The 16,296-nt window shown below is 39.2% G+C and overlaps 2 protein-coding genes across 2 annotated transcripts; one reads left to right on the forward strand and one right to left on the reverse strand.

Annotated features, from left to right (window-relative positions):
* Positions 1–348: 348 nt before the first annotated feature.
* On the reverse strand, positions 349–6,647 carry LOC137949850 (uncharacterized). The gene is made up of 8 exons (XM_068796061.1): positions 6,399–6,647; positions 6,172–6,296; positions 6,007–6,044; positions 4,525–4,635; positions 2,396–2,475; positions 1,916–1,952; positions 1,564–1,605; positions 349–649 (listed from the first exon to the last, which is right to left on the reverse strand). The coding sequence occupies exons 1-8, from the start codon at positions 6,636–6,638 to the stop codon at positions 582–584; spliced, it is 741 nt and encodes a 246-aa protein (XP_068652162.1). The 5' UTR covers positions 6,639–6,647; the 3' UTR covers positions 349–581.
* A 7,642-nt stretch (positions 6,648–14,289) lies between these two features.
* Positions 14,290–15,994, forward strand: LOC137950426 (UDP-glucuronate 4-epimerase 1-like). Its single transcript, XM_068796881.1, has one exon. It carries the CDS (start codon positions 14,523–14,525, stop codon positions 15,843–15,845), a length of 1,323 nt encoding a protein of 440 aa, XP_068652982.1. The 5' UTR covers positions 14,290–14,522; the 3' UTR covers positions 15,846–15,994.
* Positions 15,995–16,296: the final 302 nt, after the last annotated feature.

Below are 16,296 nucleotides of genomic sequence, written 5' to 3' on the forward strand. Positions count from 1 at the left end.
GTTGTATCGTCTTAGTGATTCATATGAACATGAAACTCTCAAAAGCTGCTACATCTATGGTCTTGCGCTTGCTCGATTTGGAGTGCTTTAACAAAGATAGGTACTGGGAGTGGCGGACACGGAAGTCATCACTATAACAGCTTATATTTTAAGTTAACGAAGTGAAAAGAGGTGAAGATCCGATAACACTGAAGCTTCACTGAAATGCAATGACAAGATTTCGTCATCAACCTAACAAACTCACTGTTTCAACCATATCGGATGATTTAAAATGAAAAGATCTTATTGCATGATCATGAGTTAGTTTTACCATTTATTTTCCTTGTACTAAGTATCTTCAAAGAAAAAGAAAAAAAATCGTTTCGAGGATTAGTTGTAAAAATCAGAACTGAAACGTGCAGTTTGCATAGAACAAATACTAACTCAGAGAAAGAAAACATAAAAAGAATTCCTAAACAGGGCTCATTGACTAATGACCAAAGAAGTTATAAGCACGTTCAGTGTCCACCTGCCAGAAAACAAGCAGCAGTTTCGCCTCACTACATTGGAAGCTGCGAGCTGCTCGAAATTAGAGTCAATGTTCATTGTGTTTTCCTTCTGGATGCTATCTCAGCAGCCCATGCTTTTCCGATATCAGTTTGGAACTTCCCTATAAACACAACCAGAAGATAGTTAGTGAAAAGTAGTCATTTAAGTAAGATAAGTGCTAATATCGAACATTTGGGAAAAGAAAATATGAGAACCAAAGAACAGTTCGGATCTCAATGGTTTCAATACAAAGACAGTGTTCTGGAAGATCTGCATGTGCTATCGTTTAAGAGAAGAGTTTCTTGAGCTGAGGAGGATTCATTTCTTTAATGAAACCAAATTTCATACATTCCAAAGTGAAGGAAGAACCTGATGAAAAATAGTAGTTCTTGTCTGAGGGAAGGAGAAAACTCTCTCAGTGCTTCCACTGGGAAAGAAAATGTGTGATAAAAATCTATAAAAAGAGCATCAAGAAAATATCTAAATTCTCAGACTAACATCCAAAATAGACTTAATATCTTTCCCTTTGACCAAATGCTTCAGTCTGTAACTACTTCATGTCATTACAAAAAAAATCAAATAACAGCTTCAGCTAGCAGATACGGATCACATCCGTGCCTATTATCCCATGGCCAAAGAGATATTTATTTCAAACAGAACCTTACGATCACTTAATACTAAAAAGGGAAAGGAAGATCTTGATATGAAAGATGAATTTTCAGAGACGGAGGAAGGGTTAACCACGTTAAAAGACAGGCAAGAGTAGTGCAGGTTTGACGTTGCAGCTGTTTCGTCAATTTTGCAGCAAAGCTCTCTCAGACCCACTAAACTGCCATCTTTAATAGATGCTCCAACGTCTTATTATACCGAGGAATAATAACTTAAGAACTCATGAAACAAATGTCAAAGAATTACTTGACAAATTGGAATAACATATCAGTGGTTTCTTCATATGCATTAGATCCGTTAGTAACAATTGGAAAATATAGAATAATCTAGAATGATCAGAAAAAGAATGGTGGCTAATATTCATACCCATTGTTGACTGAAAAAACTCATCCAAATCTTTCCCTTGTTCTGCAAAAAGCAAAACATACAGCACATTTCATAGTTAGATAATGCATTTAAATAACACTTTTACTCTTTCCTGCAAGTAAATATCATATCTCCACATAGATATCCAATTTTTCCCTTGAGAGTAGAGACTGTCTATCATACGTAATAGGAAACACTGAACAAAGACTAGCTAATGCCATTTTGTTGAGGGGTGAAATTAGCAAAATACATATTTGCATGTATTGACAAAAACTTGGTTGTTCTCAGGATAAGTGGGGCACCTATTGAATTAAGAAGAAATAAAATGTAAAAATCAAAAAGAGAAATGCACCTTTTTCATATTCTAAGGCTTGAAGTATCATCTCCACCTGCAAATGTATAATTGATCTAAGTAAATGCTTAGTTATTTTCAGAAGAACAATCAATAACCACAGAAACTTATGAAAACGGTAACCATGACAAAAACATAAAATGATTAGAAGCCATCTATAGGAGAACACCAGACCAATATCGAATGTAAAAAAAAGATTATGCAGAGATGCCATGGAGTTGGGCGAGTTCTCAAGTCCCCATTGATGCAATCACTTGATATAAAAACTGTTACCATAATATCAAAAGTCATTTGGAAGCCTGCTCTAATGATTCTCACTTGAAATTGATTACAGACATTTTCCCTGAATCACAGGAATTAAATCTCAAAAAAACATGGCTTGGCCCACAAGAAGTTCCAAACAATGCATTGAAGAAAGCATGGACATCTTGAATATAATCAAAAGTTATCTAGAGTCTTAAAGAAGATGAAACGGTTTACCTTGTCAAAGTCCTTTACAATTTTTGCCTCCGGCGAGGAGTTCTCTTCATACTCCATCCACAGTTCATGTATTTCCTTTGCTACAGGTAGGAAGTTCAAGGTAATTAAAGTTTCATAATAGATTGAGTAAAACTGACTGATGTTCCTCGATAAACAATAGCATATTAGCAAAATTCTAAGTGGCCATAGTCAGCAGAAGGCTCAGAATTAATATTATATTCAAAACAATAAACAGTTTCAAATGCTGGATATAGCTTTCAGAGAGATTACATGTTACTTCAAAAATCTCAACACAGAAAGCTAGCAATGGCAGACCATGCCTTGCTCCCCTCCAAGGGCAAGGCTAAGGTCCTTGAATTTCCTCTCTGTCATGTCCAGTCAATAAAGACACTTGTTCATGTTTTATACAGTCAAAGTGGGTCTCCCAAAATTTCAGATTCTTTCATAGCAGTACTACTTTTACTGGCATAATGCAAACCCAAATACTTGCAAATAAAGCTTGCTGATTACTGTAGATAAACAATATCTAAGGTTCTGGAAGGCAACTGATGTGCATGTTCTCCCCTCTCTGTGCATATTTTCATCAAGCAAATGCAGATCGGTAGTGGAACCAAGGGTGGGTTTATTAGCAGCATGTCTCACATATGGCTTGATATGTCTAGGATTTTGGAGGTGTCCAATGCAATGCACAGTATGTAACATCTCACTTTATTTTTTTTATTATCTTTTAGCAGAAGACAAGGCACTGCAATCTAATATATGATACGGATTAGATTTGAATGGCCCTGATATGTGATGCCATCCGTGAAACGGAATCTGGATTCAGAGGAGTGTTTGAATAAACTTGCATACAACAGGCAAGAAGTCATTGAAAAATAACAATTCAGACAGATTCCCCCCAGCAGTTGGCTTATGCAGTAAGTTCATTAATCAAGGAAAATCTATCATAACCTGTTCATGGGAAGTCATACTGACCTGCTCACCCATTATCAGGCAGGACCACTTGCTTATTATGTAGTTTTTACTCTCTAGTGAAGCTGCTCATCAGGAAGCATATGGAAACCAGTGGTATGATGGTGATGAAGTAAAGTCCATTACGAAAAGAGGGGCAAAACTGATAATGGGACAGAAATTTTCAGTAATTTTAAGAGATATGGAACAGATGGATTTTTTATTTAAAAATGGGCAGAAATGCCCATCCAGTAATTTAATAATTTTAGCTTTGTTATAACTTTTTCAAGCCAATAGATACCAATTCTCGTAGTAAGTACCCTATCAGATGTAAATTGGATAGCCATAAGGAGAATATACGTCCTACTCCTTAATATGGTAGCTACAGCTTTTTTCACGTATATATGAAGTCCTATTTACTAATTAGTCTAACATGGATGTGTTGGATAGTTACTAACTCTACATAACAAATGGGGATGGATTGACCGAGTCTCAAGCATGATAAGTTCTGTATCAGATTTGGTTCAGCAGATTACTCCAGGGGTAACAGGTTTGATTAAGCTCTTCATATGGTATGGAAAATGCCATGTGCAGCAAATTTATAGAGTTTAATTGCAAATTTTCTGTGGGGCAAACATTTGATCACCAAAAGTTTATCTCAAGATGTTATTAGAATGTCATAGTTGGTAGATCTTATAGATTTTCGATGACAGTTGGCTGCAATTTTGAGGAGGTCATGGATGTCAGCTATTACTCATACTGAGCTGGTCAGACATAATTGATTATATTAATCAGTCATATTCCGGTGCACTGCTCAAGGATTGAGGTGTCAAGAACATCATTGTTTGTCTGACTCCTTTCTTGGCTTTCCTGTATATCTTTCTTTATAATTTCAATCTCCTGTGATCTGCTTTATTTTTGTAAACTAAGTGCCAATTCTTTTATAGCTCTTGTAAAGGTGTTAGTATTTCCAGAAAATGAAACAGAACATCAACCACAATCTTCATCTCAACATATCCATGTTTTTCTCATTGACTCATCTACTGAAAATTAATTCCAGCACTGCGAACCTTTTTTTAAGAAATAATAATAATAATAACTTGACCAACACAGAAACTTAATCCACAGTTTGCTAAAAAAATTTATGAACAAGTGTTAGATAGAACATGGCAAGATACCTCTTGATCCTCCACCAAGTAGTTCGCACATGTGATCCAAAGCTTCCCGTTCTCTACGACTTTTCTCTAATTTAGGCACTCCATCTGAAGGAGTAATGTCACCAACAATGGCTATGCAAGAAAAGAAAAGGTGAGAGGAAGTAACCAAAAAGATTTATTTCATTCGAAATAGTGGTCAAGAGAAAAGAGGTACATATGGAAAATATTCTCCTTCAGCGGCACAATGACATCACAGTAAGTATTGAATAATGTTCATCTAGCATAATAGACACAACTGTAAGTGCAGCCATTTAAAAAAAAAAAAAAAAGGTAAGTGTGGAAAGTATTCTACAAGAGGTAGGATAAGCATACAGTTACTGATGCCTAAAGGAGAACCCCAACGAGACTGTGAGTGTATATTTTAAACTTTGTTCATATCTTTCATAAGTGAGAGATATCAAAGGGTGTAGCTGAAGGGATTCCAATCTTTTGTAAGGAATAACGTCCCTTAAAAGCAGAAGAGTTAATACATTCTATGATAGTCTTAATATATATCAAAATGCTATAGGGCTGTAAGTTATAAGAATGTTTGTGGCAACTACGTTCTTGAACGTGTTTCCCACATTTAATCAATGATGACATCAAACAGAAACATATCGTAACTTGACTACTAAACAGATGTTTGAAGTGTGTTTAGACATATTCAAAGTCTGAAGCACACTGGACATCCCAAAATCCTATACAGATCAGTAGAGAAGGACATTGAATTTCATAGGATTGAAGAAGCTCAAGAATGTATTAGCCATCCTCATCATGAGATAGAAAATATGTGCAAAACAACCTGCTAGGCTAGCTGCTATTTTTTTATATGATCAAAAGAAATCATACTTTGTTAGGCCAATAGATAGCATTCAAGTTTGTTTTCCATGTCTTCTGTGGTTCAGATTAAAACTCAATATTTTTAGTTATCAGTCATACCACCATAAAGAAAACAGCTATTTAGTAACTCATTTAGATTTTATCTTTCTTTTCTTATTTTTCCTTTTTTCATCCCTTTAGACATGAATGTGCATAGACTGGGAAAGGATACAGTTTTATAGACACGAACACATATATCTAGTGGACAAAGCAAAGAAGAATCCACAATTTACGACATGGCACAGATTAAACTAACGTCGACATTTGAAAGACTAGTCCACAACACAAACCGGAAAATCACTGCAGGTAGATAATGCTCAACCCAGCTATGAAAAGATAGTGTACGAATCTGTACTTCATATAAAATACCTAATAGTTTAACTAAAATATCAAAGGGATGATTAAAGGTGACCGGTAGCTGACAGTTTGGAACCCATTCAAAGATTTTCACAAGCTAATGCCTCACGTAGTTAGTAGAATACAGAACAGAAGCGACATCAATTCCAAAATATACTAAACCCTCCAATACAAGCTGAAGGAAAAGAAAAACAACTATAGGAAAGCTCAAAACAGTAACAGTCTCACCTTCTGCAATGTCATGCACAATGGCCATTTTTATACACCTACAAAGCAAAAAGCACAGAAATAGGTAATCAATCAAGTAATAAAAGCTCCAAATAAGTTTCCTTACAGCTGCAATCAGAACTTAAAACTAAAACTCACTCAAAAGAGAAGGATGATACAGTTTACCTGTCTCTGTTCACTCCTGGCAAGTCATGAGCAATCAGTGCCATGACACCCATCCGGTACATGTGGTCAGCAACCGATTCCGGTCCATGCACTCCCCGCCGTACCCACCCAGCTCGCTTCGTGGTCTGTTAATTACATAAATGATCTTTCTAACTTGTAATCGTTCCATTAAATTTCCATGTTTCTGAAGAAAAAACGAGATGGCGATAAATGGATTTGAATCGCACCTTGAGGCGATGGCAGAGGGTGAGGAAATCGACGACGGATGAAGCCGAAGAAGTGGACTGAAGTTCGGTGCTTCTAGAAGGTGTAGTCCCATCGCTTTGCGTGGTCATTCGAACCCTAAAGATGGCACTCCGAGCTTGCGTGGAGACGATGGAAGGAACTAGGAAGGAGGACTTGCAGATGGCTCGGCTCCCACCCATCCTGTCACTTCCTGGGTTGGGATCCCTAAAATTTTCCCGCATTTATTTTTAATATTCTTAAAATATTTTTGGCGACACACTGCGTTGGCCTGGACACAAAAAAAAGGGCTCACGAGCAGCGTCGTTGCTTGATGGGTGGGGAGGAGCGTCTCCTCGTATGGAGCAAATGATCAAGCGCTTTTTACTTATCAATTTCTTACCAATTTTACCTCAAAAAATACTTTGGTAAAATTTCAAAATTACATTATTGACATAGATATAATTATTTTATTATAATTAAGAATATTACCATACTCTCCATTTATGTCATTTGGGCAGATTCAACAGCGCCCGTTCACTCCACCGGGCGCGCTGCCATGCCCGTTAGGCAACTACAGGACTGGTTCATTGCAGTGGACATGCGTCTGTTAGGCAACTGTTGTGCCTATTCAAAGTAATGGGCGTGATGTTATGTCCGTTGGACAAACTGCAACGTCTACATAAAAAAAATTACTTTAGGTTTGTAAGATTTACTTAACGAGATTGATTTGGGTGAGTCACTTGAACTGGTTGCTGCAGATCGGGTTGACTTGGGCTGAGCTGACTCTTGCGTTTGGCGCATATACCCAATAAGGCTACTCGTATTTGTTTGTTACATTTGGATAAATGTTTTGTTTATATATATTAAATTACAGAACATTCATTGCAGTTCCAAGGAAATAAAGGCCAACGCCGCGACGCCAATGGGGCGGTGCCATAGTGTTGGGTAACTGAATAAATATATATATATATATATATATATATATATATATATATATGTATGTATTTTGTTCAGTTGGTCTAGTATTTTCAATCAAATTGTTTGAAGCTTATTTGGCCCAAAGGAAGACACAATTTGGCCAAATCAACAACGTACCTATGATGATAAATGCGTGACAATTATAAAGACTTTTCATGTGAACAATAGTCGGTCCAAAGAAATACTATTGTTTGACAGAACTGATTGTCAATATTTGATCATTGCACTGAGAGTTCCACTTACAATTAATTTCTCTGTCCAAAGACTAAGAATTAATGTTGTACTAGGTATCTTGAGATGGGTCCCCAATTTGGATTTTATTTTGTACTTGCCTATTTTTCTTTATATGACATGCTAGTTAATGTGAGTATGCTTGTTTATTTTGTTCTTTATGCAATTTCTGTTGCTACTACTTCAAATGTTACTGCTCAAATAAGCAGCATTCCAATGTTAAGCGGGACGAATTTTAAGGCCCGGAAAGATACCGTGGAAATTATCTTCGGTTGTATGAATTTGGATCTTGCACTTCAGTAAGAGCAACCCATTTCTACTCCAGATAACCTCAATGAGGTTAAAATTGAGAAGTGGGAGCGCTCTAACCGTATGTGCTCGATGATCATGAAACGCTCCATTCCAGAGGGGTTTCGGGGCTCTATGACAGAGAGCAAGAGCGCCAAGAAATTCCTAGAAGAAATTGAACAATATTTTGCCAATAATGAAAAATCGGAGGCGAGTAGCCTTTTGGCTAAACTCATTTCAATGAAGTATAAAGGCAAAGGGAACATAAGAGAGTGCATCATGGAAATGTCTCATCTCGCGTCAAAACTCAAGTCACTTAAGTTAGAGCTGTCTGAGGACTTGCTCGTGCACTTGGTTCTGATATCTCTTCCTGCACACTTTGGCCAATTCAAAGTGAGTTTTAACACTCAGAAAGACAAATGGTCACCAAATGAGCTTATATCTCACTGTGTGCAAGAGAAAGAGAGGCAACAATAGGATAAGACTGAAAATGCTCACTTGGCCTTAACCTCTCAGTACAAGAAGAAGAAGAAGAGAGGTAAGGATACTATGGTAGGTTCTTCTCAGACTAAAAAATAGAAGAAGCAGGTAAACTCCAGCCTGCTTCTTCTGCAAGAAGTCGGGACATATGAAGAAGGATTGTCCCAAGTACGCCGCCTGGCGTGTAAAGAAGGGTATGCCTTTAACTTTAGTTTGTTCTGAAGTTAATTTAGCTTCTGTACCTAAAGATAATTGGTGGGTGGATTCTGGTGCTACCACTCACATTAGTATGTTTTTGTAGGGTTGCCTGTGGAGCCGACTGCCAAGTGATGCTGAAAAATTCATCTTTGTGGGCGACGACAATAAAGTTGCAGTAAAGGCTATAGGAACTTTCAGATTACAATTAAACACTAAATTTTATTTGGATTTATTTGAGACATTTGTTGCACCGTCTTTTAGGCAAAATTTAATTTCTATTTCCATTTTGAACAAATCAGGTTTTTCTTGTTTTTTTAGAAATAATAAAGTTAGTCTCTACCAAAATTCAAATTTTGTTAGTTCCGGTCCCTTAATTGATAATCTATATATGGTTGATGTTGTTAGTTCCTATAGAGAAATATTGCAAATAAGTTCACGTGGTACGAAGCAAAAATTCAGTGAGAAGTTTGCCACATTATGGCACAAACGTTTAGGATACATCTCTAAACAGATAATTCAAAGGTTTGTGTCGGATAAAATTCTTGAACCCCTAGATACTACAAACTTCCAAGTTTGTGTTGAGTGCATCAAGGGGAAACAAACAAATGTTAGAAAATTAGGTGCCGAAAGAGCTAAAGATGTCTTAGAACTTATACATACAGATATCTATGGTCCATTCCCTATAGCTTCATAGAATGGTTAACAGTAATTCATTACGTTCATAGACGATTACTCTAGATTTGGTTACCTATATTTAATACATGAGAAGTCTCGATCTTTGGATGTCTTCAAGTCTTTCAAAGCTGAAGTTGAACTTCAACTTGGAAAGAAAATCAAGGCTGTCAAATCCGACCGTGGCAGTGAATACTACGGACGGTATGATGGATCAAGAGAACAACGTCCAGAACCCTTCACGATTTTCCTCAAAGCGTGTGGAATTGTTCCGCAATACACCATGCCGGGCAAACCCAACATGAACGGTGTTGCAGAGTGACGAAATCGAACTCTTAAGGATATAGTAAGGAGTATGATCAGTCATTCCTCTTTGCCAGAGTCACTTTGGGGAGAAGCTCTCAAGACCGCAGTGTACATCCTTAACAGGGTACCGAGCAAAACAGTTGTCAAAACCCCCTATGAGCTTTGGACAAGCAAGAAGCCTAGCATTAAGCATTTGCACATTTAGGGTTGTCTAGCTGAGGTGCGGCCTTATAGGCCACATGAAAGCAAACTGGACTCAAGGACAGTTAGCTGTTATTTCATTGGTTATGCTGAACGCTCTCGGGGTTATAAGTTTTACGATCTTACATCATGATTCTTCTTTGAAACAGGAAATGTGATTCCTTGAGGATATTGAGTTTGGAGGGTAAGAAAACATAATGAATGATGTCATATCTTTGAAGAATAATCTGTTATTGACAGTGATCAGGTCTCTATATCTATTGTTATTCAAGACACAATTCAAGCACTAGAGGACAATGTTCAGGCTCCTATTCCTGACATTGTTCCAGATTAAGACAACAATGAGATTCTTCCTCTTGCACCACCTTTAGAACAAACTCAACAACTTCAAGAAGTGTCATTAAAGAGATCCACTAAGGAGAGGAGAAATGCGATTCCAGATAATTATATCATATTTCTCCAAGAACATGAGGATGACGTCGGATTGACAGAAGATGACCCAATTAACTTATGTCAAGCCTTGCACAGTTCTAACTCTCAAAAGTGAATTGATGTCATGAAGGATGAGATAAAATCTATGAATGACAATGACGTTTGGGATCTCATCAAGTTGCCTAAAGGTGCGAAGCCCATTGGTTGTAAATGAATATTTAAAACCAAAAGAGATTCAAAGGACAATGTCGAGAGATATAAGACCTGTCTAGTCACTAAAGGATTTACTCAAAGGGAAGGCATAGACTATAAAGAGACTTTCTCTCCGGTATCTTCGAAAGACTTTTTTAGGATAATAATGGCACTAGTGGCTCATTTAGATCTAGAGTTACATCAGATGGATATCAAAACTGTGTTTCTCAATGGAGACATTGATGAGACGATTTATATGGTACAACCAGAAAACTTTGTATCTGGTGATCCAAAGTCTATGGTTTGTAAATTGAAGAAATCTATACATGGTCTTAAACAGGTTTTCCGTCAATGGTATCACAAGTTCTATCAAGTCATAACCTCGTACGGTTTTGAGGCGAATGTTGTTGATGACTGTGTATATAATAAGTTCAGTGGGAGTAAATACATCTTCCTGATATTATATATCGATGATATTCTGCTCGCTAGTAGCGACATAGGCTTACTGCACGAAACCAAGAAATTTCTGACAAAACCTCTTTTGTATTAGGTATACAGATACTTAGAGATCGTTCTCATGGTATCCTTAGGTTGTCACAAAAGAGCTATATTGATAAAGTGTTGAGCAAATTCGACATGAAATATAGTAAACCAGGAGACACACCCGTCACTAAAGGAGACAAATTTAGTCTCAAACAGTGCTCTAAAAATGATCTTGAAAGAACAGAGATTCAGAAAATTCCCTATGCATCAGTAGTAGGGAGTTTAATGTACGCTCAAGTTTGTACTCGTCCCAACATAACATTTATAATAGGAATTATGTGCAGGTATTCTGGGTATGCAACATTGGAAGACAGCCAAACGCGTGATGCGTTATTTGAGAAGAACAAAAGACTACATGCTTACTTATCGGAGATCAGACAGTTTAGAGATCATTGGGTTTTCTGACTCCGACTTTGTTGGATGCCAAGATAGCAGACGCTCTACATCAGGCTACATCTTTATGTTGGGTGAAGGAGCTATCTCATGGAAGTCTGCTAAGCAGACTCTCATAGCTTCTTCAACCATGGTTGCAGAGTTCATTGCTTGTTTTGAGGCATCCAACCACGGAATATGGTTGCGAAACTTTGTCACTGGGCTGCGAGTGGTAGATAGCATTGACAAGTCATTAAAGATTTATTGTGACAATAACTCGGCGGTACTTTATTCCAACAACAATAGGAACTCGACGAAGTCAAAGTTTATTGACATCAAGTTTCTAATTTTTAAAGAGAGAGTTCAAAATAAACAGATTTCTATAGAACATACAGGGACATACTTTATGCTAGCAGACACATTAACTAAGGGTTTACTGCCTAAGGTCTTTCATGAGCACACTGCTCATATGGGCGTTATTTATGAAGATACCTTGGTTTAGTGGGAGTCATTTTTTGTACTATATGTTTGCTTTAGACATGGAGTTATTCAATTTTTTAATAAAATTGATTGCTAATTATTTTATTTATGAACTTGCTTGTGTTTTTCTATGTGCAATGTTCACATTGCATTAAATATTATGGAAAGATCTCACTAAAGACTAAAGAAGGACCAGTTGGAAATAGGCATATTTGAGATCAAATTGCATGTAATTTCCATGCTACTCATCTATATTTGATCTATATCATTGAGTGTATTAGTATGGTGATAGTCACGAATGTAATGTGATAAAAGTCGTAGTGATTCAATTATTAATATATACGATGGTTCCATTATTAATATATACGATGGTTCCATTATTAACAGTATACAGATGCGCGCCTCAATTGTGATATAATTGTTTCAAGAATTATATGTAACTCCAGTGGGAGATTGTTAGGAAATTCATATTTCTTATTCTAATTTGGGTAACATATTTATTATACAATTATATTTTCTATTTTTAATGAAATGGGATGAAATTAAGTGATCTAATTTTGTTAAGCCCATTAAGGAATGGGTCATGAATATGGGCCAATTGAGTAGATATCATAGGGAATTATAGGAACCCTATAGACACAACATTGTTAAGGTCCCCAAGATACTAAATCATACATAGTTTCCTTCTCCCAATTCGGAAGAGAGACGAAGGTCCTATTGAAGAATAAGGCGATTTAGTTGAAGTAGACTACAATATCAATATCCGTTCTTATCGTTCGTCACAGTAAATTCCGCATGAAAGTCACAGAATAAAGCCAAGTATGTTTTCAATCCTAATATTCTAACCTGTTGTAAATTCTGGATTAAAATTTACCGTTACATATTCTAATAATATCTAGAATTTACTGTTACATATTCTAATAATTTTTTATGCCAACTGCTATCGACATTTTTCATTTCTAGTAGAAACAGCAATGGAGCTTGACAAGCATCAGACAAGAGCTGACATTTTGTAGTTACCACTTACGCGTTCCTTCTCGACAATCAATCTTGAACGAAACGGTCTTTCAAGTTCAAGTCTCCAATCGTTCCGAGTCCACAGCTTCGACGTTTATGACGAAGGTCTCTCTGGTTCGAGCATTCCTAGAATTATCCTCTTCTGGAGTGTTCATAAGAATTCTCTTCTGCTTTAACTTACAGTAACAGCACATGCGTCCAATCAATGGAGACTGAAGGAGTCCTTGCTGGATTGAGGACGATGAAGTGTCATGCTGGGGCCGGTTGGTTTGAGCACCGACAAGTCAGTCTAGAATCAATTGGAACCCAACCCTTTTTGTTGTTGTTATTATTATTATTTTTGTTTTTTCCAATTTCACGTCGAATCAGTAGGGAACCTGTCTACTTCCTGGATTAGTTCCTGAACGTTGAAGTACGAAAGCATTTCCTCCGAGAGTCCCCATTTCGTTTGAACGTATTCGAGTTTCAAATCGGACAAGCTGCATCATCGCTTGGAGGTTTCTGCCATCTTCATCTGATTGATGGCATGGACGACAAAATCCAGTACGCTCGACCCTTGAGAAGGTCCAACAGCGAGGGGATTCCACATTGGACTTTTTCTCAAACGGACGGTTCAATTGCAGAGCACAATGGCTAAATCCCGAGCTCCCACCTATCTCCGCCCGCATCATTTTCATAACCAGTCGTTTCCCCTCATGAAATTCTAATTTTTTTTCTCGAGTTTTCAAATGTAAATTGCCTGGACGCCGTAACCAACCCAATCGTCCACGACCTGGCCCAAACTCTTAAGGACAATTTTCTGCTTCTTAATGGCGAAAACGAATGTTACTTGCACGATTCAGGACCAGCACGGTTTGTCGGTGTGTCAGAAATCCGGCGCGAAAAATGGCCACTGATCTCCTCAGGCTGCCATTGATAGCCTTAGAGTAGTACTCTTGGTTCCAATTGCTGAGAGCCTGAGAACGAGAAGACCCTTCTTCTCTGCTTAAAAAGAGATTTACGCATGTAATCTGGATGGACATCATCGTCGCTGGCACTGTTGCAGGTCGATCAGAACGAGTGAGCAGTGTCTACGAAGCTTACAAAGCCGCGTACGAGAATCTCTCTGAAATGGGTAAGTCGGTAGGCGCTGGTGAAGCAGCGCCCCCACGTAATATAGTAAATCGGTGGAGAAAGATTAAAAAGGAAGCGAAGAAACTTCTGCGAAAGGGAGTCCTAAACTCTTAAAATGTCCTAACAAACTGAACCACGACCGACGGGGATCCTCAGACAGCCCACGGTTACCCAGCCCCTACTCCGTTGGAGACGCAACCGGCTCAATTGGTGATCAAAGAAATTTAGACAAAAAAATTAATTAAGCCCCCTCCTTATCTTCTCCATCTCTGTTTAAAAATTCCTGAACCTCTAAAGTGAGAACTCAATAAGAGACCCCGGCATAGAGACTATACACTGATTTGCTCCGTGTATATACCTATTCCCCCTTTTCGTTTTTACATTCCATTTATCTTATGCTAAATTTTGCCGTCCGTTAGCGCGTTCACGCGTTTGGCTGTATAAATTCTTCCTTCTCCCTTCTTTCTAAAGCAGGTGCAGAACTTCTGTTTTTTTTTGGGGGGAAAATCAAGGCACCTCTTCGTTCCCCACTCCAGTCGCGCTTCCGTCGTTGATTTGCATTTCAATTTCTATTTCGATTTCTATATCCATCTCTATCTTTTTCGGTGCGATTTGGGTCGAATATGCCTTCTTTGGATGATGACCTCTTTCCTTCGACGCCGGGGAAGGTAAAGATCGAGCGGGCGCACGCCATCAACCGTCAGTTCCACCGATGCTTCGCCTCCACCAGCACCATGTTCCTCTGGGCCCTCTTCCTCATCGCCCTTACCGCTTCTTATCTCAGTTTCCAGAGCTTCATGGACACTAGTACAAAGTATTTCACTGCTTCATGGGGAGGGATCCAGTGGGAGAAGCAGGTCAGGACTAGCGCCCTACCCGCCCACCGCTCGGACGGCGGCCGCGCTAACCGAGGCGGCGGGATGTCCGTGCTCGTCACAGGTGCCACTGGGTTCGTTGGTTTCCATGTCTCGATTGCCTTGAAGAAGCGGGGGGACGGGGTCGTGGGCCTCGATAACTTTAACAATTATTACGACCCGACGCTGAAGAAGGCCCGTAAAGCGTTACTCAGCCGGCAGGGAGTGTTCGTCGTCGAAGGCGACGTGAACGACGCCAGGTTGCTGGCCAAGCTCTTCGACATAGTGGCCTTCACCCACGTGATGCACTTGGCGGCCCAGGCTGGCGTACGTTATGCCATGGAGAATCCCTCATCGTATGTCCACAGCAACGTCGCCGGCTTGGTGACTTTAATGGAAGCCTGTAAGTCGGCGGTTCCGCAGCCGGCGGTCGTCTGGGCGTCATCCAGCTCCGTCTACGGTCTCAACGACAAGGTGCCGTTTTCCGAAGACGATCGAACGGACCAGCCGGCCAGCCTTTATGCCGCGACCAAGAAGGCCGGAGAGGAGATCACTCACACCTACAACCACATCTACGGCCTCTCAATCACAGGTCTGCGATTCTTCACAGTTTACGGCCCCTGGGGAAGACCCGACATGGCCTATTTCTCTTTCACCCGGAACATCCTACAGGGAAAACCCATCACCGTTTACCGCGGAAAGAACCACGTCGATCTAGCCAGGGATTTCACCTACATCGACGACATCGTCAAGGGCTGCCTGGGTTCCCTCGACACTGCCGGGAAGAGCACGGGCACCGGAGGAAAGAAGCGGGGTCCTGCCCCATACAGGATTTTCAACCTGGGAAACACGTCGCCGGTGACGGTGCCGACGCTGGTAAGCATTCTGGAAAGATACCTCAAAGTCAAGGCCAAGAAGCACGTAATCGAAATGCCAGGGAACGGGGACGTGCCATTCACGCACGCCAACATAACCCACGCGACGCAGGAATTGGGTTACAAGCCGACGACCGACTTGCAGACGGGATTGAAAAAATTCGTTAGATGGTACCTATCATATTACGGGTACAATCACGGAAAAGCTGTAAATTAAAAATAAAATAAAAATTCCTTTCATTTTTTGGGTTTTTTGGGCAAAAGAAATGAAAAACACTGAATTCAATTTTGTCTGTCGGAGGATGCGCAAAGAAGAGGCCTTCCCTCTAGTTTTGGGTTTCTTCTATAAAGCTAAGTTTCGGGTAAGAGCAAGTTTGGAGTTTCTTCTCTCTCTACTGAAGACTGTTCTCATTTGCTTATATAGATTTCATTTTTCCAGTCTGTTCACCCATTCAATTTAGTATCTGGACAGTCGTAAATTTCAGGAAAAAAACAGAAGGAGAAGGGGCTATTTTCATATTTTTCCTGTAACATCGGTGGAATACATTGTAGAGGATCGGGATTTCTCTATATGACTTTAACCTGATCCTGATTAGGTGGTCAGGAGGAGTCGGACAACGAGGTGATTGGCCTTTTGTGTGAGTAATGCTAAAAACGACGAAGATCGC

This window comes from Aristolochia californica, unplaced genomic scaffold (assembly GCF_029961685.1).
Source record: "Aristolochia californica isolate CCGP_79_NKW_82.1479 unplaced genomic scaffold, dmAriCali1.0.hap1 SCAF_14, whole genome shotgun sequence".
Lineage (NCBI taxonomy): Eukaryota > Viridiplantae > Streptophyta > Magnoliopsida > Piperales > Aristolochiaceae > Aristolochia > Aristolochia californica.